Genomic DNA, 22,871 nt, shown 5'->3' with positions numbered 1-22,871 from the left:
ACAGGTATGGAAGAGTTAATAAAAACAAAACCCACTGGTCTGTCTAAACATTACACTATGATTCTATTTTATACTCACTATGAAACTCCCGGTTTTGCAACCACTAAAATTTAAGAACTGATACTCTTTAGGATGTCTTTAGTTACAACCTGACCTACAGTGTGCCAGAATGTCATAACAACTTAATCCTGGAAAATTCATGAATTTTTATTAAGGAGGAGGTGTTCTTCAAAGCCAGTTAAAAAGCCCATCAAAAATATTGTAAATCAAATAATTATATGCTTTAAATACGGTGCTTAAAAACTAGGCCTGCCGCATGTTAAATATTTAAGAACACAAAGACAAAACATTATTAAATGGCGTTTAAAATGACAAGAATAGTCATGATTCTTATTGTATAAAAAAGATAACAAATTAACATACATAAATTGCAAAAGCATTTATTTAAAACAAAACAAGAATAAAAACATAAACATATTACGTAAACTTTTGTGTGTTTTGCTGCTCCGAGAACTGACATTTCCTTATGCAATTAAAACACTTTTTAAGCAGTCTTTCAACCCAAACCCCCTTTCCTTCTGATCTCACTAAAAGTAGTAGGTGTGTTTGTACTAATTTGTTTTATGACCATTTTATGTCCCTTTCTGTTCAAACACACTTCATCAGTTGCATAACTAGGATATATTGCCTTGGTTGCATAACATGGATATTAAATTACACCCATTAAGCAAGTTGAGTATGATTTATAAATTCCTTTTTTTTGGCAAGTGTACCTGTGTCTGCCAAGTGCATTTGGAGGTGCACGGCTACTTTCCAGGAGTACGTCTTAGGAAGGTTTGTGGATTCACTTGGACATGCGATTAGTGGAAACAGCAAAATGTTACCTGAAAACACAAAAGACTACCTACGTCACACCCATTCTTTCACTCATTTCTTTTCTTCAAAGAGCTACTGGAAGGCACACAGTGCATCCTATTGAAAATATGAGATGAGATTAATTCTCTGCCATAAGATAGGATGTGGTAAAATCAAACTCTTTAACAGGTAAAAACAAAAATCCATCCAGGGTAAACAGAATACTGTACACTCCTAAACGCTCCTTTTCCACTCCTTTAAATCATGTAATTCTGTGCCAGGTGTGTATTAACATCTGAGGGGGACCTTGCACCTTACCTTGTAACAGTAAGCATGTCCCTCCTCCTACGCGGCGCAATCGTCCCAGTGATATTCGGGAAGATGGCGCGTGCACATGAGAGAGCAATGGCTCTGCCAGGTTGCTTTCACTGCACAGCACCATCTTCCTGATGATATCACTGGAAAGATGGCACTGGGGAGAAGGAGGAACACGCTTGCCGGCACAAGGTAAGTATACTTTGGGTGCAGGGTGTGCGGTGCAGGGCCTCCAAGACCATGGGGTCCGCGTGCACCGACAACTCTGCAGCCATTATACTGTAAATATGCTTTGTGCCTAGTCCACACTCAGAAAGAAATGCCTATGATCTGACCAGCTGCCCACACCAGAAGGTGCCAAACTACCTTCTTTGCCCCGGTTTCTTTGTAGAAACCAACACATTTATCAAAATATAAGATCGTGAGGACATGATTTTCAATAAGGTAGCATTATTATATTTATATTTTTATGTAGCTGAATCAATGTTAATGTTCTATGTTATAAACAATGTCAGTCCCTCCATTGGTTGCCTGTATTCCACTGTATTCAGTCTAATATACTTTTACTTACATATAAGGCTATTAACCAAACTGCACCAACACACATCTCTTTGCTTATCTCAAAATATCTCCAAGCTCGACCTCTCTGCTCAGCACAAGATCTGTGTCTCTAATCCACACTCATTAGTCGTTCCCATTCATGATTGCATTATTTTGGGCTGCACCCACTATGTGGAATGCCCACCCTCACACAATAAGACTCCTCTAGTCTCCAAACCTTTAAGCGGTTTCTGAAAACTCACCTCTTCTTTCAAGCCTATCAATGTCTGGAACCACAAACATTCCTATCTAATTACATCCCCTCTGTACAGGTATCCGGAATGAAATACCGGCAGTCGGGATGCCGGCTGTCAGTATAACAAAAGCGACATCCTGTCTGGCGGTATACCCACAGCAAGGCAGTGAGTCCCCTTGCAGGCATGCTGCGCTCGCCATGCTTCGGGCCTATTGGTGAGCTTCACCACTGTGCCCGAAGCTTTGCTCGCCACAGGTTCTATTCCCGTTGGCCAGCGTGTGCCGACATGATGGGGTCCCACGCCCTTGACCCATACCTAGTATTAGGGACCCCACAGTGACAGGGACGCCTTGCCGTTTGACCTGGGGGCTTAGCCCTAAATCTGCAGACAGAGCCGGCGCTACCCGCTCAGCAAGGGTATGCAGTGCAGGGAAGCGCCCAGCTGAAGAGGCGCTGCGCTCTCCCTGCTCTGCTACCCTGGTACCTGCTGCTGCCAGCTGCCGTTGCGCCTGTCAAAGTGGAAGACAGGTAACGGCGCTGGCAGCGTGTAGGGCTTCTCCCTGTACAAGGTCCCTCTAGCTTCCCCCAGCTTCCTCCCCCCTCCTCCTCACAGAGAATGCACTCACTGCTGCCAAATTCCAAGAGGTTTTTTAGAGCGGCCGCCGGTAGAATTTTAGGGGCGTGGCCTAATCATGGGAGGCGTGGTCACACCTTTTTTTTTTTACATTGCAGGGTCCAGCAGGGTAGAGGGGCCTTGAGCCCCTCATCCAGTGGCAATTCCAGTGGGGAGCGTGATCAGTGTGATCACTCTCCACCTACCCATACAGAAACAGGCAGAGGCTCCACAGCAGCAGCCTCTCCGGCACTGCAGCAGAGCACACTCTGCCATGATGAGAGCTTATGCTGTTGCTGCTGCCCAGTAAGAAGGGAGAGAGGAGTGCAGTGAACCAGGGCCCCCGCTGAGCCCCTTCATCAGTCCCAGGCCTGCATAATTTGTACCTGCCCCCTCCCCTCTCGCCGAAACTTCCGACATCCTCCAGAGCCGCTGCTGCTGGAGTAACGGAGCCTCCAAGAGGGTAGAGGAGGATCAGCGCCCGAGCGTGGAGTCCAAGGTAGAGCATCAATCAGAGTTGTACCTACAAAGTAATGAAGCAGAAGGTACTACATTTACAGTAGCAGGGCGGTAGGAATGACGTGGTTGGGCTATAACTGGCATAACGTGTATAAGTGGCTTTTACTGTATGGTGTAACATGTATAAGAGTACTTCTGTGCGGTGTAATGTAAATAACGGACACTACTGTGCAGTGCAATGTGAGTAACGGACACTACTGTGCGGTGCAATGTACATAACGGACACTACTGTGCGGTGTAATGTGAATAACGGACACTACTGCGCAGTGCAATGTACATAACGGACACTACTGTGCAGTGTAATGTGAATAACGGACACTACTGTGCGGTGGAATGTGAATAACGGACACTACTGCGCGGTGCAATGTACATAACGGACACTACTGTGCGGTGTAATGTGAATAACGGACACTACTGTGCGGTGTATTGTGAATAACGGACACTACTGTGCAGTGTAATGTGAATAACGGACACTACTGTGCGGTGTAATGCTAATAACGGACACTACTCTGCAGTGTAATGTGAATAACGGACACTACTGTGCGGTGTAATGTAAATAACGGACACTACTGTGCGGTGTAATGTAAATAACGGACACTACTGTGCGGTGCAATGTAAATAACGGACACTACTGTGCGGTGCAATGTAAATAATGGACACTACTGTGCGGTGCAATGTAAATAACGGACACTACTGTGCGGAGTAATGTGAGTAACGGACACTACTGTGCGGTGTAATGTAAATAACGGACACTACTGTGCGGTGCAATGTAAATTATGGACACTACTGTGCGGTGTAATGTTCAATGTACATAACGGACACTACTGTGCGTGCAATGTACATAACGGACACTACTGTGCGGTGTAATGTGAATAACGGACACTACTGCGCGGTGCAATGTACATAACGGACACTACTGTGCGGTGTAGGAAATATATTCTTATAATGATTTCACCGTTATTTCAAATATGTAAATTCTCCAACTTTTCCATATAGATTTCTGAAGTGCTGCTAGCAGCACTTTTAGATAAAATAGGTTATTTCTTAGGCTTAACGTAACTTTAAATAATATCTTATAACCATCTCTATAATTAGATGTTATGTGATAATTGTAAAAATAAACTCTCAGAAGCTTTAAGTGTTTGTATACTTACATTAACACCATAGGCTCCAATTACACAATGTCCGTAACAGCCTTATTATTATGGAAAATGCACAAATTCTGACCAATTGTAACTGTTGAAGTATCCTGCTGCCGTACGTATGTGAGTCATTGCTTTATTATAAAGGAAGACAGAGCATGTCAGATCAAAACAACACGTTTGTAGTCATTTGTCCCATTAAAGGCAGTGAGAGGTTGGGTGGGGAATAATGTTTTTTATACATTTGTCAGACTGACTTTTGTTCTTCAAAGTCAATGAGCACTATTCAGTTGTTATCGTGGCGATCTCCCGTCTAAAGTGACGGGAGATCGCAGGGACAATATTCAATTAATGCTCGTTATCGCGCTTATTAGTGTCGGGTTTAGCTGTGTAAAGCAGCTAAACCCGACTAAACTAATGGGCATGAGCGCGAAAAGTGACGTTTGGGTGCCCAAACATATTACTTTTTGCCCGCGCTGGCAACTGTTCGCGCCTGGCAGGAGCAACAATTAAATAGCTTCATCGGGCGTGCAGGAGTGACAACTGCTGGCACTAGCAATTAAATAGTGTCTAATGTGTTGATCTAGGAAATAGGGTCAGAATATTGCACCACATAGAGTAGTAAATTTCTATATAAATGAGAAAATACTAATATCTCATATTTTGGTACAAATACCAAAACGGGTTGGGTATGAAATCCTGGTAGTCAGAATCTCGACAGTCAAAATCCCGGAGGATCCAGGTAAGTATTCCTCTTGCATCCATCTGGAGGACGCTCCATTACCTTCGGGTTATAGTGTGTGGGCTTTGGATTCTGGCACAAAAATTGTTAAAAGCTGGCTCCTTCCCCCTATATAACCCTTCCCCCACCAGCAGCACCTCAGTCTTGTTTTTAGTGCCTTGGAGAAAGGCACGATTAAGGGCTTAGCTTCTAGTTAGGTTTTATTTCTTTATTTTTTTATTGATGTGCTTAGTTCCTGTTTACAGGTGGCAAGCACTGACTTTAGCTTTGCCTGTTTCCGCCAGACGTTCTCTATGGCTTTGTGCCGGGAATGCTGATACTTTAGTCTTAACATACTTTGGAAGCTGTTCCTTTTGCGGCCAATTCCTGTTTGGATCAGAACAAAGATAATTTCCCAGGCTACGGGTGGTAAGAGCCCTTACCTCCCTGTCTCGACTCCAAAACCTAAATATCCCAGGTTCTGTTTCCCATGGTGGGGGAAGCTTTCAGGTCAGATGGGGTATGCTCAGATTTTCCTGTTGAGGATCCTTTAGAGACCATGGTACCCCTGAAGCCCACTGTCCTTTCGCCAAGGCAGCAGGGCAATCTCAGGTGTTGGGGCCCCGTAGGATTTGGGATGTTTGGATGCAATCCTGCCCGGATTGTTGCAATCAGTGTGATTGTGTCCAGGGGACTTGGAGAGTCCCGTCCCAAATTGTTATTTTGACAATCCTCTTTCTCATGATTGCTGTAGAAGAAATGCTTTAATGCATGCAGTCTCTTTTCTTTCCGACTCTGTGGTAATTATTCCAGTTCCTTTACACCAGCAGGATCTGGGGTTTTATCCCAGCCTTTTCTTTGTGGACAAACCAGATGGGTCTTTCCATCCGATTCTCAACCCCAGGCAGTTAAATCCTTATCTCCACCTGGGAAAGTTCTAAATGGAGTCTATTATCAACTGCATGGAAGAAGGAGAGTATTTGGCTTCAATCGATATTAAGGATGCCTATCTTCACATTCCCATTTGGAAGGGTCGTCATAATCTTCTGCGATTGGCAGTAGGTCAGTGGCATTTTCAGTTCCAAGCCCTTCCTTTTGGACTTTCCACGGCACCCACGGTTTTCACTCGGTTTTCACAAAGGTCATGGTTCACATGATCTCTCTGCTCAGACGTTTTGGTGTCTGTGTCATAGCTTATCTGGATGATCTGTTGCTCAGGGCTCCATCAGTATCCCTGTTGCAGCAACACCTTTGATTGACATTAGGCAAGCTCCAGACTTTCGGATGGATCATGAACTTTCCCAAATCCAACCTCGTACTATCTCAAAGGATAGTGTTTTTGGGTCTCCTTTTCAACACCCAGTGTCAGAGTTTTTCTTTCACAGGAGAAGGTTCAGGATCTCCAGTCCAGAGTGAGATCTGTTCTACAGTTGTCTTCAGGGTCCCAATCTGACAAGGGGCTCCCAGATGTCAATTTGGAACTAGGTGATTGTCTCCAGGGATGCCATCTAACAGGCTGGGTTCAGTGGTTCAGAACTTGCATCTGCAGGGTCTTTGGCCCACTCTGGAATCCACTCTTCCTATCAACGATCTGGAATTGAGAGTGATTCATTATGCCTTCTTGCAGGTACGGAATCTACCAGTGCGTATCCAGTCAGAAAATGCCACGGTAGTTGCTTACATAAACAAGCAGGGTGGCAGACACAGTTGGCATGCAATGAGGAAAGTTTCTCACATTCTTCCTTGGGCGGAGCTCTGGATTCCAGCAATCTCCTCAATTCATATTCCAAGTGTGGACAACTGAGAGGAGGATTTTCTAAGCTGCCACACAATTCATCCACGAGAATGAGAACTGCACCAGGATGTGTTTGCTAATGGCCAGTGGGGGGGATCTCCAGACATTAATCTCATGTCTTCACATCTCGACAAGAAGCTTAAACGATAGGGCACTCGGTCTCCGGATCCTCAGGCAGTTCTGGTGGATACCATAACAGGTCCTTGGTCATTCCGTCTAGAGTATCGCTTTCTACCCCTTGCGATGCTTCCACAGGTTCTTCAGCAGATTCAGTAAGAAGCTTGGCCAGTCATTCTCATTGCCCCAGAGTTGCCTCACCATCATTGGCACACCATACTTCAGAACATGTTGGCCGATATTGCATACCGCCTTCCTCTTTGCCCAACTCTTTTTCATCAAGGTCCTTGTCTTCACCCCGATTTGCCTCAGTTGGCTTTGACAGCTTTGTTATTGAAACCATGATCCTGAGAGCTAAGGGGTTTCTCAGTCTGTTGTTGACACCATGATCCAGTTACTTCCCGGATTTACCATTGTGTGTGGAAGTTGTATATATCCTGGTGTGAGCATTGAAAGTTTCCATCAGTTCTTCATATCCAGCCTCCTTACGTTCTGCCAATTCCTCTATGGGACTTAAATTTGGTTTTGGACGCATTACAGAAGGCTCCCTTTGAATCACTTGAATCAGTGGAGTTGCGGTATCTCACTTTAAGAGTTGTATTTCTTTTGGCCATCTCATCTGACAGAAGAGAATCTGAATTGGCTCTCTCCTGTAAGTGTCTGCCTCTCGTTTTTCATTTGGACCGGGTGGTTTTAACGCGCAAAACTTTCTTACGAAGGTTGTATCTGCATTCCATATAAACTAAGACATTGTTCTTCCAGCATTTCAGCAGTCTTCGGCATCTGCTGATGGTTCATCCCTGGTGCTTTTGGATGGTGTCCACGCATTTATCTTGACTGTACTGCTTTTCTGAGGCATATGGATTCCTTATTGGTGTTGATTGATGCACAAAAAACTAGGCTGGCCAGCTTCCAAGGGTCCCATTGCTCGATGGGTCACTTCTGCCATTCATCAGGCTTTTTTGTCTTCAAATGTTTCCACTCCGGCTTCTATACGGGCCTACTCGACTCGTGCTGTTGGGGTGTCTTGAGTTGCGCGGCATGTCGCTTCTGTGGAGCAGTTGTGCAGGGCAGTAACCTGGTCATCCGTACACGTTCACAAAATTCTTCCACTTCCATATATTTGGAGCGCGTGATGCAAGTGTTGGGCATAAGATTCTGCAAGTGGCCGGTTTGGATGCCTCCCACCACTGTTAGCTTGATTTGGGAATTTCCAGAGGTAATAAAGCATCCCCCATATGGGTACAAGAGGAAATTGGATTTATTATTCATCGTAAAATCCCTTCCTCAAAGTCCATCTGGGGGACACTGAGTTCCGTCCATGACTTCTTTGTTTTTCTTGCCAGTGTACGTGTTGTTACAGGTGGTTTGGTTTAGTTTACAATTGTTCATCCTGTTTGTTTGTTTTTCGTGTGGCTTTGCTAAATGTAGACTGAGGTGCAGCTGGAGGGGTTATATATATGGGGAAGGAGCCAGCTTTTAACTATTTTAGTGGCAGACTCCAAAGCCCATACACTATAACCCAGAGGTAATGGAGTGTCCCCCAGATGGACTTCAAGGAAGGGATTTTACATGAGTAAAAAAATAAAATTGTTAACCATCCCATCGCCAACCCATAGCCTAACCCTGATGTCCCCCACCCCCGCAGCGTAACTCTAACACTCTTCCCAAGTGTTTAACAGTACTTACTGTTGGCATCCATTGAGATTCTGACTGTCTGGATTCCCGACTGCTGGGATACTGACGCATCCCACCAACTCAATATAGATTGCTTATCTATAAATGTCTTTTCCAGATATCGATCTTCCCTTTTTTGTCTCCAAGTTCCATGGGTTATATAAAAATAATAAACAAACAGTGTACAAGAATTGTGTATAGAAACACAAATCCCGTTTTAAAGCATACACTATTGTAGGTGTTTAACAAAAATAGACCTTGAAAATTAGGTCTATACCAACCAAAGAATTGTGCTCAAAAGAGATAAAACACAGTTGATAAAATATTCACACTAGACACTTAAATAAAATGTGGCTAAATTAAATGAACAATCAAATTTGCCAGCAGTTTGGGCACCCGGGCTATATGGTACCTCTACTCATATCAGCCAAACCAATTTATTTGAAAATGCCCAATTTTATCATTGTGTGTGAGACACCATATTTAGCCAGTCAGTGTTACTTTAATCAACAGTCTAAGTTACTGGGAGATGAATACATTTTATTATTATGAGATTAATTTAATTGTGTATTTTACATTGATTCACAGGTTGCCTTAGACTGTCCTTCTGATCCTTGTCGATTTTATATACAACTTCAAGAACCTTACATTAAAGATCCTGCTGCTTACCCAAAACTCCAGGTAAACATTTAACAAATCTATACATTCCTGTAATACATACCTGATCCCACATTGATGTCACAAATGTTTGAAAACAGTAAATTGAAGAGGAATTGTACCCTAATATTGCTCACAGAAGTAAAGGGTGGTAGGAGAATAAGCTGCATAAGACAGCCAGGGAGGATGAGAGGAACATAGGAGCCCCTGGAAAATGCATCACAGAGCAGCACTCAGGGTTCCAAACAGGGCAGAGGTTCTCAAACGTTGTCCTAAAACCTGGACCATTGGGGTGCCTTGAGGACCGCGTTTGAGAACCTCTGGAATAGGGGGAGGAAGCATGTTAGAAATATATTTTCAAATGTGGTAGTGCAGCCTTAATGCTCTGATATCATAAAGATAAAGTTTATCTAGAGACCAGCTCGACCGTTACATTCATCATGTCGACAAGAGAATGTCAGCATGGTCGAAATGTGTACATTGCTAGCATGTCAACATTGTTGTTTTCTACTGATTCTGTCCCTAACGCTAAGGAGTAAATGTATAAGGGTGTGAGTTTTAGATGAGATTAAACTGGCTGGAACAAACATAGTATGTTAAGCTCCCGCTTCTTCCAGCATGTTTGCACAAGCTAGACACAGGGACTTTTTCTGACAAGAACCATTGTATGGATTGGGAGGCAGAAGTCCAGCGAGTTTGATCTCATTAACCCTTTATAAGCCTTGTTTGTGCATACTTATCTTTGAGAGCTTTGGAAAGGATATACTGCAGGTGAAGGATGACAGGATTGGAATGTGATGAGGCTCCAGTGGCAAACGCAGGATTTGCATGGGGGGGTTTCCAGAACTGGATGGAGCCAAGCACGGGGGTGGGGACTGAGGTGACCCAGTATATGATGGGTCCGTAAAACTAGTGTGTCTGTGTGTGTGTGTGTGTATATATATATATATCTATCTATATATCTACACACATATATATATACCGTATATACACCTCTATATATTATTATGATTACATTTTATTTATAGGGCGCCACAAGTGTTTCGCAGCACCGTACAAAGGACAGTACAGGGAGACAAAACTTAGCATAACAGTAAATAAATAACAAAAATGGAGTGCAGGTAACAAAGAGCAACACAATTCTCAAAACATAATACAGCTTAGATGCAAGTAGCGAAGGAGTAATCATTGTACTACTTGGGGCTGGCGGCCATAAATAGAGATGAGCTTTAACCAGCAGGACAGAAAGCAGGTAAAGATGGTCGCTGAGTGAAATGTGTCAAGAAGAGGGTTTAGACAAGAGGAAAGAGGGCCCTGCTCTGAAGAGCTAACAATCTAGTGGGGAGGGGCAACAGACAGATGACATGAGGTGCAAGCAGGTAGAAGCCTGATGGTGGTATGCGAGCAAAGCAGAGATGTCCAAGGCATGGGGCAGGGGGATGGAGGAGCAGCCTAAGGACTAGGTTATGCATTGGAGGGGTACGCTTTGATGAATAGGTGGGTTTTCAATGCCCGTTTGAAGCTTTGCAAGGTCGGGGAGAGTCTAATGGAGCGGGGGAGCGCATTCCACTGAAGGGGTGCAGCACGGGCAAAATCCTGAACTCGTGCATGGGAAGCAGTGACCAAGGCAGAGGAGAGGCGACGGTCATCAGCCGACCGTAGTGGGCGGGAGGGAGTATGAAGGGAGAGGAGGTTGGAGATGTAGGGAGCAGTGGAATTAGAGATGGCCTTGTATGTGAGGGTGAGGAGTTTGAAGAGGATTCTGTAGGGGAATGGGAGCCAGTGTAGATTTTGTTGAAGGGGAGTGGCAGAAGTGGAGCGGCGGGAGAGGAAGATGAGCCTAGCTGCAGAGTTGAGGACAGATTGGAGGGGAGCGATGTGGGAGCAAGTGAGGCCAGTGAGGAGCACATTGCAGTAGTCAAGTCGTGAGATGACCAGTGAGTGGATGATAAGTTTAGTTGCACTCTGGGAGAGAAGTGGCCTGATGCGAGCAATGTTGCGTAGCTGGAACCGACAAGATTGCGCCAGAGCTTGGATGTAGGGTGCAAAGGAGAGGGAGGAGTCAAGAGTGACGCCCAGGCAGCGGAGTTGGGGAACGGGGGAGATGATAGTGTTGTCAACAGTGATAGAGATGTTTGTAGGGGGTGTTGCTCTGGCTGGGGGAAGGATAATAAGTTCAGTTTTATCCATGTTGAGCTTCAGAGAGCGCTCAGACATCCAGGAGGAGATGGCAGAGAGGCAGCTGGAGACCTGAGAGAGGACAGAGGGGGACAGATCAGGAGAGGAGAGGTAGAGTTGTGTGTCATCAGCATAGAGGTGGTATTGAAGGCCAAAGGAGTTAATGAGCGCACCCAGGGAAGAGGTGTAGAGGGAGAACAGAAGGGGGCCTAGGACAGAACCCTGAGGGACACCAACAGGAAGGATGGAAGGGTGTGAGGTGGTTCCGGAGGCAGACACAGAGAAGGAGCGGTTAGTGAGGTATGAGGTAAACCAGTCAAGGACGGTGCTAGAGAGGCCAACATTTTGGAGTGTGCGGAGGAGGAGAGGGTGATCCACGGTGTCAAAGGCAGCACACACACACACACACACACACACACACACACACGCGCGCACACGCACGCACGCGCGCACACACACACACATATATATATACACAGCATATTAAACATGCATATATATACAGTACACATATATGTACACACATGTATATATATCATATGTGTGTGTTTGTATGTATATACATGTGTATATATGTATGCACATGGATATATAAATTAATAATTAAAATAAAGTAAACTTTTATTAAACACTTATAAGTACCACCAGGAAGACAGCAGGCATAATAATAGTCATGCAGAAAAAAGGGGGGTTTCTGGGTGCTTCACAGTCCTGGATGAAGCCACCTCCGATATTGCACTTCACCTCTGACATTCCAAACCTTAACCCTGGTACTCCTAGCTCACTTCTAACCTGCAATGGGCTCCCATTCTGCTTAGCACCCTGTATTTTTACTTATGCAATTTTTTTGTTTTCTTGCATCTGTGTGTAAATGTATGATGCAACACATACACGTCCATACTAATTTGTGTATGTGTTTGTGTATTGCTTCCTGTGTGGCGCCTCATAAACATTGTTGATATTTTGTCCTGCAACATAAAATACTTTCTATTTTTCATGTGGACACAAACTGAAAATTAGGGTATCTAGACAGCACTTAAATATGAATGCCTCAATCTACCCAGCTCTTTACATGAACATCATATGCAGCTTGATATGTTACACATTTTTTATTTTTTTTATTTACCTTTTCTTTAAAAAAAAAAAAAATGTCTCCTCTCTCTCTGTCTACTTCCCTGTAGTGTACTAAAATGAATGCAGTTTTGGGGAGAGGCACGATCGGGTAACTACAAGAAGGTAGTTTTAACACACATCAGTATTTAGGGCCTAATTCAGATCTGATCGCAGCAGCAAATTTGTTAACTAATGGACAAAACCATGTGCACTGCAGGGGGGGGGGGGGATCAGATATAACATGTGCAGAGAGAGTTAGCTTTGAGTGGGGTGTGTTCAAACTGAATCTAAATTGCAGTGTGTAAAAATAAAGCAGTCAGCATTTACCCTGCACAAGAACAATATAGTACCCCTTTTCCACTGCCGCAATAAGCCAGGTTATTGTTGGGTAAGCCTGGATCGCCGCTCAGTGGGAAAGGGCCCCTTTGCAAGCGTAGGGAGAGCCGAATCACCTGTAGAACAGAAAGTGTGAAAGGGGCCGACCTGGTTGGAGGGGCAGTGGAAACGGGCTCTGACACAGGTTGGAAAGATGTTCCAAAGCCCAGGTTGGACCCGGGATTTAGGTGGAAAAGTGGCAAAACCCACCCAAATCTAACTCTCTATGCACATGTTATATCTGTCCCTCCTGCAGTGCACATGGTTTTGCCCGTTAGCTAACAAATTTGTTGCTGCAATCAGATCTGAATTAGGCCCTTAGTCTTATAAAGACACCGAAAATGGTTGGTTTAATATGGTCTACATTTATAGTGACTAATAAAAATAAGAATTTACTTACCGATAATTCTATTTCTCATAGTCCGTAGTGGATGCTGGGGACTCCGTAAGGACCATGGGGGATAGCGGCTCCGCAGGAGACTGGGCACAAAAGTAAAAGCTTTAGGACTACCTGGTGTGCACTGGCTCCTCCCCCTATGACCCTCCTCCAAGCCTCAGTTAGGATACTGTGCCCGGACGAGCGTACACAATAAGGAAGGATATTGAATCCCGGGTAAGACTCATACCAGCCACACCAATCACACCGTACAACCTGTGATCTGAACCCAGTTAACAGCATGATAACAGAGGAGCCTCTGAAAAGATGGCTCACAACAATAATAACCCGATTTTTGTAACAATAACTATGTACAAGTATTGCAGACAGTCCGCACTTGGGATGGGCGCCCAGCATCCACTACGGACTATGAGAAATAGAATTATCGGTAAGTAAATTCTTATTTTCTCTAACGTCCTAAGTGGATGCTGGGGACTCCGTAAGGACCATGGGGATTATACCAAAGCTCCCAAACGGGCGGGAGAGTGCGGATGACTCTGCAGCACCGAATGAGAGAACTCCAGGTCCTCCTCAGCCAGGGTATCAAATTTGTAGAATTTAGCAAACGTGTTTGCCCCTGACCAAGTAGCTGCTCGGCAAAGTTGTAAAGCCGAGACCCCTCGGGCAGCCGCCCAAGATGAGCCCACCTTCCTTGTGGAATGGGCATTTACAGATTTTGGCTGTGGCAAAGTGGTTCACAGTGGAAAGTGGTTCAAACCAATGTGATTTTAGGAATCCCAAAACTACATTTAGATCCCAAGGTGCCACTGGAGGCACAAAAGGAGGTTGTATATGCAGTACCCCCTTGACAAACGTCTGTACTTCAGGAACTGAAGCCAGTTCTTTTTGGAAGAAAATCGACAGGGCCGAAATCTGAACCTTAATGGACCCTAATTTTAGGCCCATAGACAGTCCTGTTTGTAGGAAATGCAGGAAACGACCCAGTTGAAATTCCTCTGTAGGGGCCTTCCTGGCCTCGCACCACGCAACATATTTACGCCAAATACGGTGATAATGTTGTACGGTTACATCCTTCCTGGCTTTGATCAGGGTAGGGATGACTTCATCCGGAATGCCTTTTTCCTTCAGGATCCGGCGTTCAACCGCCATGCCGTCAAACGCAGCCGTGGTAAGTCTTGGAAGAGACAGGGTCCCTGCTGGAGCAGGTCCTTTCTTAGAGGTAGAGGCCACGGGTCCTCTGTGAGCATCTCTTGAAGTTCCGGGTACCAAGTCCTTCTCGGCCAATCCGGAGCCACGAGTATAGTCCTTACTCCTCTCCTTCTTATGATCCTCAGTACCTTGGGTATGAGAGGCAGAGGAGGGAACACATACACTGACTGGTACACCCATGGTGTTACCAGAGCGTCCACAGCTATTGCCTGAGGGTCTCTTGACCTGGCGCAATATCTGTCTAGTTTTTTGTTGAGGCGGGACGCCATCATGTCCACCTTTGCTTTTTCCCAACGGTTCACAATCATGTGGAAGACTTCTGGGTGAAGTCCCCACTCCCCCGGGTGGAGGTCGTGTCTGCTGAGGAAGTCTGCTTCCCAGTTGTCCACACCCGGAATGAACACTGCTGACAGTGCTATCACATGATTTTCTGCCCAGCGAAGAATCCTTGCAACTTCTGTCATTGCCCTCCTGCTTCTTGTGCCGCCCTGTCTGTTTACGTGGGCGACTGCCGTGATGTTGTCCGACTGGATCAGCACCGGCTGACCTTGAAGCAGAGGTCTTGCTAGGCTCAGAGCATTGTAGATGGCTCTTAGCTCCAGGATATTTATGTGAAGTGATGTCTCCAGGCTTGACCACAAGCCCTGGAAATTTCTTCCCTGTGTGACTGCTCCCCAGCCTCTCAGGCTGGCATCCGTGGTCACCAGGACCCAGTCCTGAATGCCGAATCTGCGGCCCTCTAGAAGATGAGCACTCTGCAACCACCACAGGAGAGACACCCTTGTCCTTGGAGACAGGGTTATCCGCTGATGCATCTGAAGATGCGATCCAGACCATTTGTCCAGCAGATCCCACTGAAAAGTTCTTGCGTGGAATCTGCCGAATGGAATCGCTTCGTAAGAAGCCACCATTTTTCCCAGGACCCTTGTGCATTGATGCACTGACACTTGGCCTGGTTTTAGGAGGTTCCTGACTAGCTCGGATAACTCCCTGGCTTTCTCCTCCGGGAGAAACACCTTTTTCTGGACTGTGTCCAGAATCATCCCTAGGAACAGCAGACGTGTCGTCGGAATCAGCTGCGATTTTTGAATATTTAGAATCCACCTGTGCTGTCGTAGCACTACTTGAGATAGTGCTACTCCGACCTCTAACTGTTCCCTGGACCTTGCCCTTATCAGGAGATCGTCCAAGTAAGGGATAATTAAGACGCCTTTTCTTCGAAGAAGAATCATCATTTCGGCCATTACCTTGGTAAAGACCCGGGGTGCCGTGGACCATCCAAACGGCAGCGTCTGAAACTGATAGTGACAGTTCTGTACCACAAACCTGAGGTACCCTTGGTGAGAAGGGCAAATTGGGACATGGAGGTAAGCATCCTTGATGTCCAGAGACACCATATAGTCCCCTTCTTCCAGGTTCGCTATCACTGCTCTGAGTGACTCCATCTTGAATTTGAACCTTTGTATGTAAGTGTTCAAGGATTTCAGATTTAAAATAGGTCTCACCGAGCCGTCCGGCTTCGGTACCACAAACAGCGTGGAATAATACCCCTTTCCCTGTTGTAGGAGGGGTACCTTGATTATCACCTGCTGGGAATACAGCTTGTGAATGGCTTCCAATACCGCCTCCCTGTCGGAGGGAGACGTTGGTAAAGCAGACTTCAGGAACCGGCGAGGGGGAGACGTCCCGAATTCCAATTTGTACCCCTGAGATACTACCTGCAGGATCCAGGGGTCCACTTGCGAGTGAGCCCACTGCGCGCTGAAATTCTTGAGACGACCCCCCACCGTACCTGAGTCCGCTTGTAAGGCCCCAGCGTCATGCTGAGGACTTGGCAGAAGCGGGGGAGGGCTTCTGTTCCTGGGAAGAGGCTGCCTGCTGCAGTCTTTTTCCCCTTCCTCTGCCCCGGGGCAGATATGAGTGGCCTTTTGCCCGCTTGCCCTTATGGGGACGAAAGGATTGAGCCTGAAAAGACGGTGTCTTTTTCTGCTGAGAGGTGACCTGGGGTAAAAAGGTGGATTTCCCAGCCGTTGCCGTGGCCACCAGGTCCGATAGACCGACCCCAAATAACTCCTCCCCTTTATACGGCAATACTTCCATATGCCGTTTGGAATCCGCATCACCTGACCACTGTCGCGTCCATAACCCTCTTCTGGCAGAAATGGACAGCGCACTTACTCTTGATGCCAGAGTGCAAATATCCCTCTGTGCATCTCGCATATATAGAAATGCATCCTTTAAATGCTCTATAGTCAATAATATACTGTCCCTGTCCAAGGTATCAATATTTTCAGTCAGGGAATCCGACCAAGCCACCCCAGCACTGCACATCCAGGCTGAGGCGATTGCTGGTCTCAGTATAACACCAGTATGTGTGTATATACTTTTTAGGATATTTTCCAGCTTTCTATCAGCTGGCTCCTTGAGGGCGGCCGTATCCGGAGACGGTAACGCCACTTGTTTTGATAAGCGTGTGAGCGCCTTATCTACCCTAGGGGGTGTTTCCCAACGCGCCCTAACCTCTGGCGGGAAAGGGTATAATGCCAATAATTTTTTAGAAATTAGCAGTTTTTTATCGGGGGAAACCCACGCTTCATCACACACCTCATTTAATTCATCTGATTCAGGAAAAACTACGGGTAGTTTTTTCACACCCCACATAATACCCTTTTTTGTGGTACTTGTAGTATCAGAAATGTTCAAAACCTCCTTCATTGCCGTGATCATGTAACGTGTGGCCCTACTGGAAAATACGTTTGTTTCCTCACCGTCGACACTGGAGTCAGTGTCCGTGTCTGGGTCTGTGTCGACCATCTGAGGTAACGGGCGCTTTAGAGCCCCTGACGGTGTTTGAGACGCCTGGACAGGTATTAACTGTTTTTCCGGCTGTCTCATGTCGTCAACAGTCTTTTGTAAAGTGCTGACGCTATCACGTAATTCCTTCCATACGACCATCCAGTCAGGTGTCGACTCCCTAGAAGGTGACATCACTATTACAGGCAATTGCTCCGCCTCCATACCATTTTCCTCCTCATACATGTCGACACAACGTACCGACACACAGCACACACACAGGGAATGCTCTGATAGAGGACAGGACCCCACTAGCCCTTTGGGGAGACAGAGGGAGAGTTTGCCAGCACACACCAGAGCGCTATATATATATACAGGGATAACCTTATATAAGTGTTTTTCCCTTATATAGCTGCTGTATTATTAATCTGCCAAATTTAGTGCCCCCCCTCTCTTGTTTTACCCTGTTTCTGTAGTGCAGGACTGCAGGGGAGAGTCAGGGAGCTTCCCTCCAACGGAGCTGTGAGGGAAAATGGCGCTTGTGTGCTGAGGAGATAGGCTCCGCCCCCTTCTCGGCGGCCTTTCTCCCGCTTTTTTAAGGAAAAACTGGCAGGGGTTAAATGCATCCATATAGCCCAGGAGCTATATGTGATGTATTTTTAGCCATCTAAGGTGTTTTTATTGCGTCTCAGGGCGCCCCCCCCCCCCAGCGCCCTGCACCCTCAGTGACCGGAGTGTGAAGTGTGCTGAGAGCAATGGCGCACAGCTGCGGTGCTGTGCGCTACCTTATTGAAGACAGGACGTCTTCTGCCGCTGATTTCCCGGACCTCTTCAGTCTTCTGGCTCTGTAAGGGGGCCGGCGGCGCGGCTCTGGAACCCATCCATGGCTGGGCCTGTGATCGTCCCTCTGGAGCTAATGTCCAGTAGCCTAAGAAGCCCAATCCACTCTGCACGCAGGTGAGTTCGCTTCTTCTCCCCTTAGTCCCTCGGTGCAGTGAGCCTGTTGCCAGCAGGTCTCACTGAAAAAAACAAAACCTAAAACTAAACTTTTCACTAAGCAGCTCAGGAGAGCCACCTAGTGTGCACCCTTCTCGTTCGGGCACAAAAATCTAACTGAGGCTTGGAGGAGGGTCATAGGGGGAGGAGCCAGTGCACACCAGGTAGTCCTAAAGCTTTTACTTTTGTGCCCAGTCTCCTGCGGAGCCGCTATCCCCCATGGTCCTTACGGAGTCCCCAGCATCCACTTAGGACGTTAGAGAAACATTATTTATGAACATGTCCGAGACATTACTGAAGACTCCCGATTTGTTAGGTAGATTCCCAGACCACTGGAGTGGGTGAATTTCCCACTCCCTAGTGAAGTGGGCAGGATGGGGAGACAATACCGGGAATTGCTTATCCACGGGAAGAGGATGGGGCCAACATGATGTGAGTCTTGCAGAATAGCTAATTTTAGCCCCACCTCCCATGGCTTCTCACACAAGTATGTGATAAGCTGCATGTGTAATACTTACTCCACAGAAATGCTGCCTCCTCCAAGTCCCTCCATAATGTCACTAGTTAACTAGGCAGTATTCTCTTAAATATTGTTTGAGTTCACAAAATAGCTACCCTCACATTTAAGAGGTGTTACCCATATTAATCAATATTATTCTAGGTATCATTAGTCTAGTGCAGTGATTCTCAAACTTTTTTGAATCATGGTGCCCTATAGTATCAGAATTTTTTTCACAGCAACCGTAGGCCACAAGTTTCTTATTGACAAATTTAGAAAGAAATATTAAATTAAGTAAATTGTGTTTATATGTCATCCTTAGGTTTAATTGTGTGGTAAGGGACAATATTTGCTTCTGCTTGTCCATATATTTTATGATTGACAGCCACCAGCACTGGCTTTGCCTATTACATAGACCAGAAATAATTTTAATTGGTCCTGGACCACCACCCCAGGGCACCTCAGCAAGTGTCCTGAGGCAACCCAGGGTGCACGACACAGTTTGAAAACCACTGGTCTAGTGTATTCTAGAAAATGTTAGAAGCTGATTGGTTGGTACAATTTATACTGACTTTCCAATAAAGTTTAATACTCAGTATCTAATTCTCTATCTTGTAGATGTTGGTGTATATGTTTTACTGTATCCCATACAATATGCTCATTCTGTATGGTCTCCTCGTTCCTGGATGTACGTGGATGCCAGACCTTACTCTTATCCATGCTGGTGGATTGGCTCAGGTAGTGTGAGCATTATCTTCCCATTTAGGAAACTGCTAAATGCAGCCCCATCATTTTTTTTATATCTTGCCCATGTTTGTATGCCAGTGTTTTATTAAGTTTTGTACAGTATGATTTAGCAAACCAATATAACAAAAGTCTGCTCCTTCTCTTGGCAAAATTCTAAATTTCTAGAACTCTACCTTTTAAATCACTTTGTTGACATGGTTGAATATATATATGGGAGGATAGAGCTTCTTTATCATGCAGAAGCCAAAGTCTCAGTGATTGGCTTGTAGTCTCAAAGATAACAAGAACACATTATTTAATTGACTTTGTCTTCGAACTGGGATGTTGCTTTTATAATTTGTGGTGGAAAGGGAAAGCTTTATTATTCTTGGCTTTGTAATAAAGCCAAGGAAAAGTTTTCTTAAGATATAGCAATACACTCACAAGATTCATATCAGACATATAACTTTGTTATGGTAAATAAAATTCTCCACTGAAGTGGAAAATTTCTTTGTGAGACTCTCATGACTGTCGTGTCTGTTCTGTTAGTCTGGAAAATACAACTGACGTCCAAGTCCAGTCAAGGTTTCTCATACCAACAGCTATAATTTAGTTATATTTTTATTGTTGAGTCAAAATACATTGTATATTATTCAGTATTAGCGATTAACATTTCCGGCATGCACAATTTCAACCAATCGGCGGCTATTTCTGAACATACAGAACAAACCAGATTATCCAGGGTAAATGAGGGGAATGGTTGCATGGATAATTGGAATTGTGGTTAATCCTAGGGTGTACTATGTGATGCAAGAATCAATCATAATCTTAGTAAATATTACATATATCATCGAAAGAAACAGCATCTGTTTACAGAAGGAAAGTCATATACACAGGAGTGAGTATCAGTAATGTAAATACTGAATATCTGCTACCTAGATTGCGCTACTGTACATTATTTAAAGTAGTCATACTAGGGAGAAATGGGAATTTTTAGTTTATTTTTTTGAGCTGCCCAGTTAGTCTGCACTACGATTAATATAGCCCCTGATAATCTGGGTTCTACTGTATTTTAAATAGGATTTTAAATACCTACCAGTAAATCCTTTTCTCGTAGTCCATAAGGGATCTTAGGGACAGATTAGTACGATGGGTATAGACGGGTCCAAAGGAGCCAGTGCACTTTAAATTTCTACAACTGGGTGCGCTGGCTCCTCCCCTCTATACCTTGTCCTACAGCTCAGTTATAGGTAACACAGTGCCCGAAGGAGAATGACATACTTGAGAGAAGGAACATAACAACAATAAGTGTGGTGAGATTTACACACCAGCACACCAAAACAACCGGGCCAGCAACGGCTGGCAACATTAACAGCAACAGTTAACAGGTAACACATAACAGAGAACCTGCAGAAAGTCACCGCACAGAGGCGGGCGCCCAATATCCCTTATGGAATACGAGAAAAGGATTTACCGGTATGTATTTAAAATCCTATTTTCTCTATCATCAATAAGAGATATTGTGGACAGATTAGAACGATGAGGATGTCCCAAAGCTTCCAGAATGGGGGGGGGGGGAACGTGTAGAGACATCTGCAGCACTGCCTGCCCAAACTGGCCAGGGTATAACATTTGTAGAACTTCACAAAGGTGTTCTTCCCCGACCAGGTAACAGCTCGGCATAGCTGTAGGGCCGAGACTCCACGGGCAGCCGCCCAGGAAGAGCCCACCGATCTGGTAAGGTGGGCCTTCAGAGACTGTGGAACAGGTAAGGCTGCCGACACACAGGCCTGTTGGATAGTAAGCCTAATCCAATGTGCAATAGACTGCTTTGAAGCAGGGAAAACCTTCTTCTGCGCATCATAGAGCACGAACAAGGAATCCGTCTTTGTAATCCGAGCCGTCCTCTGGACATAGATTTTCAAGGCTCGCACTGCATCCAATGCCACCAGAGCAGCAGAACTGTCAGAACTGGACGGAATCACAATAGGTTGATTCAAGTGAAACGCGGAGACCACCTTCGGCAGGAACTGCTGTCTAGTCCTGAGCTCCGCTCTGTTCTCGTAAAAGACCAAGTACGGACTTTTGCACGACAAGGCCCCCAATTCTGAGACACGTCTAGCAGAAGCCAGGGCCAGTAACCGTTTTCCATGTGAGGTACTTATCTTCTACCGTCGTCAGAGGTTCAAACCAGGAGGACTGTAGAAGGCGTAACACTACATCCAGATCCCAAGGTGCCGTAGGCGGCACGAATGGAGGTTGTATGTGAAGCACCGCTTGCAAGAAGGTCTGAACTTCCGGCAACAGAACCAACTTCTTCTGGAAGAAGATGGAAAGAGCTGAAATCTGGATCTTAATGGATCCCAGACATAAGCCTTTATCCACTCCAGCCTGCAGGAACCATAGGAACCTTCCCAAGTGGAATTCTGAAGGGGAATATGTGCGTTCCTCGCACCAAGAGACATATCTCCGCCAGATATGATGATGTTTTGACGTCACGGGTTTTCTGGCTTGCACCATAGTGGCAATGACCTTTTTGGAAAGCCCTTTGTGAGCTAGGATGTTCCATTCAACTTCCATGCCGTCAAACGAAGCCGCCGTAAGTCCGGGTAGATGAACGGTCCTCGTTGAAGAAGATCCCTTCTTAGCGGTAGAGGCCAAGGGTCCTCTACGGATATGTCCAGAAGAGCCACGTACCATGCTCTTCGGGGCCAACCCGGGGCAATCAAGATTGCTTCCACTCTTTGATGTCTGATCTGCTTGAGCACCCTCAGGATCAGCGGAATCGGAGGAAACAGGTAGACCAGCTGGTAAGGCCAAGGCGACGTCAGCACATCCACTGCGCTCGCCTGAGGGTCCCTGGTTCATGAGCAATAGCAGCAAAGCTTCTTGTTGAGGCGAGAGGCCATCTAGTCGCTCTGTGGGCAGCCCCACCTGTCGATGATCTGTTGAAACACCTGAGGGTGTAGTCTCCACTTCCCCGGGTGGAGGTCGTGGCGACTTAAGAAGTCCGCTTCCCAGTTGTCCACTCCCGGAATGAAGATTGCAGACAGTGCTCTTGAATTTCATTCTGCCCAGAGGAGTATTCTGGACACTTCTCGCATGCAGGCCCTGCTTTTTGTCCCTCCTTGTCGATTGATGTACGCCCCCGCCGTGGTGTTGTCCTACTGCACCAGGATTGCCTGATCTCGGAGTAGAGGGGATGCCTGAATCAGAGCATTGCGAATAGCCCAAAGTTCCAGAATGTTGAACGGAAGTAGGGCCTCTTGGGCAGACCAACTGCCCTGGAACTGTGCCCCCTGGGTGACAGCTCCCCATCCTCTCAGACTCGTATCCGTTGTGAGGAGAATCCAATCCTGAATCCCAAAGCGTCGTCCT

General features: G+C 45.8%; 1 protein-coding gene across 6 annotated transcripts in view; it reads left to right on the top strand.

Moving 5' to 3' along the window:
- Positions 1-22,871, top strand: part of TM6SF1 (transmembrane 6 superfamily member 1) — a 93,372-nt gene that overhangs the window by 58,432 nt on the left and 12,069 nt on the right. For 5 of the 6 annotated variants that reach the window (XM_063925963.1, XM_063925959.1, XM_063925960.1 and 2 more), the window contains 2 exons: positions 9,139-9,231; positions 19,386-19,505. In XM_063925963.1, coding sequence (XP_063782033.1) covers positions 9,139-9,231; positions 19,386-19,505 — 213 coding nt within the window. The remainder of the gene's footprint in view (positions 1-9,138; positions 9,232-19,385; positions 19,506-22,871) is intronic. The other variant, XM_063925962.1, reaches the window with a different exon arrangement.

The sequence above is a fragment of the Pseudophryne corroboree genome, chromosome 6 (genome assembly GCF_028390025.1).
Source record: "Pseudophryne corroboree isolate aPseCor3 chromosome 6, aPseCor3.hap2, whole genome shotgun sequence".
Classification (NCBI taxonomy): domain Eukaryota; kingdom Metazoa; phylum Chordata; class Amphibia; order Anura; family Myobatrachidae; genus Pseudophryne; species Pseudophryne corroboree.
The sequence above is the reverse complement of the archived record's forward strand: the minus strand, read 5'-3'. Positions and strand labels throughout refer to the sequence as shown.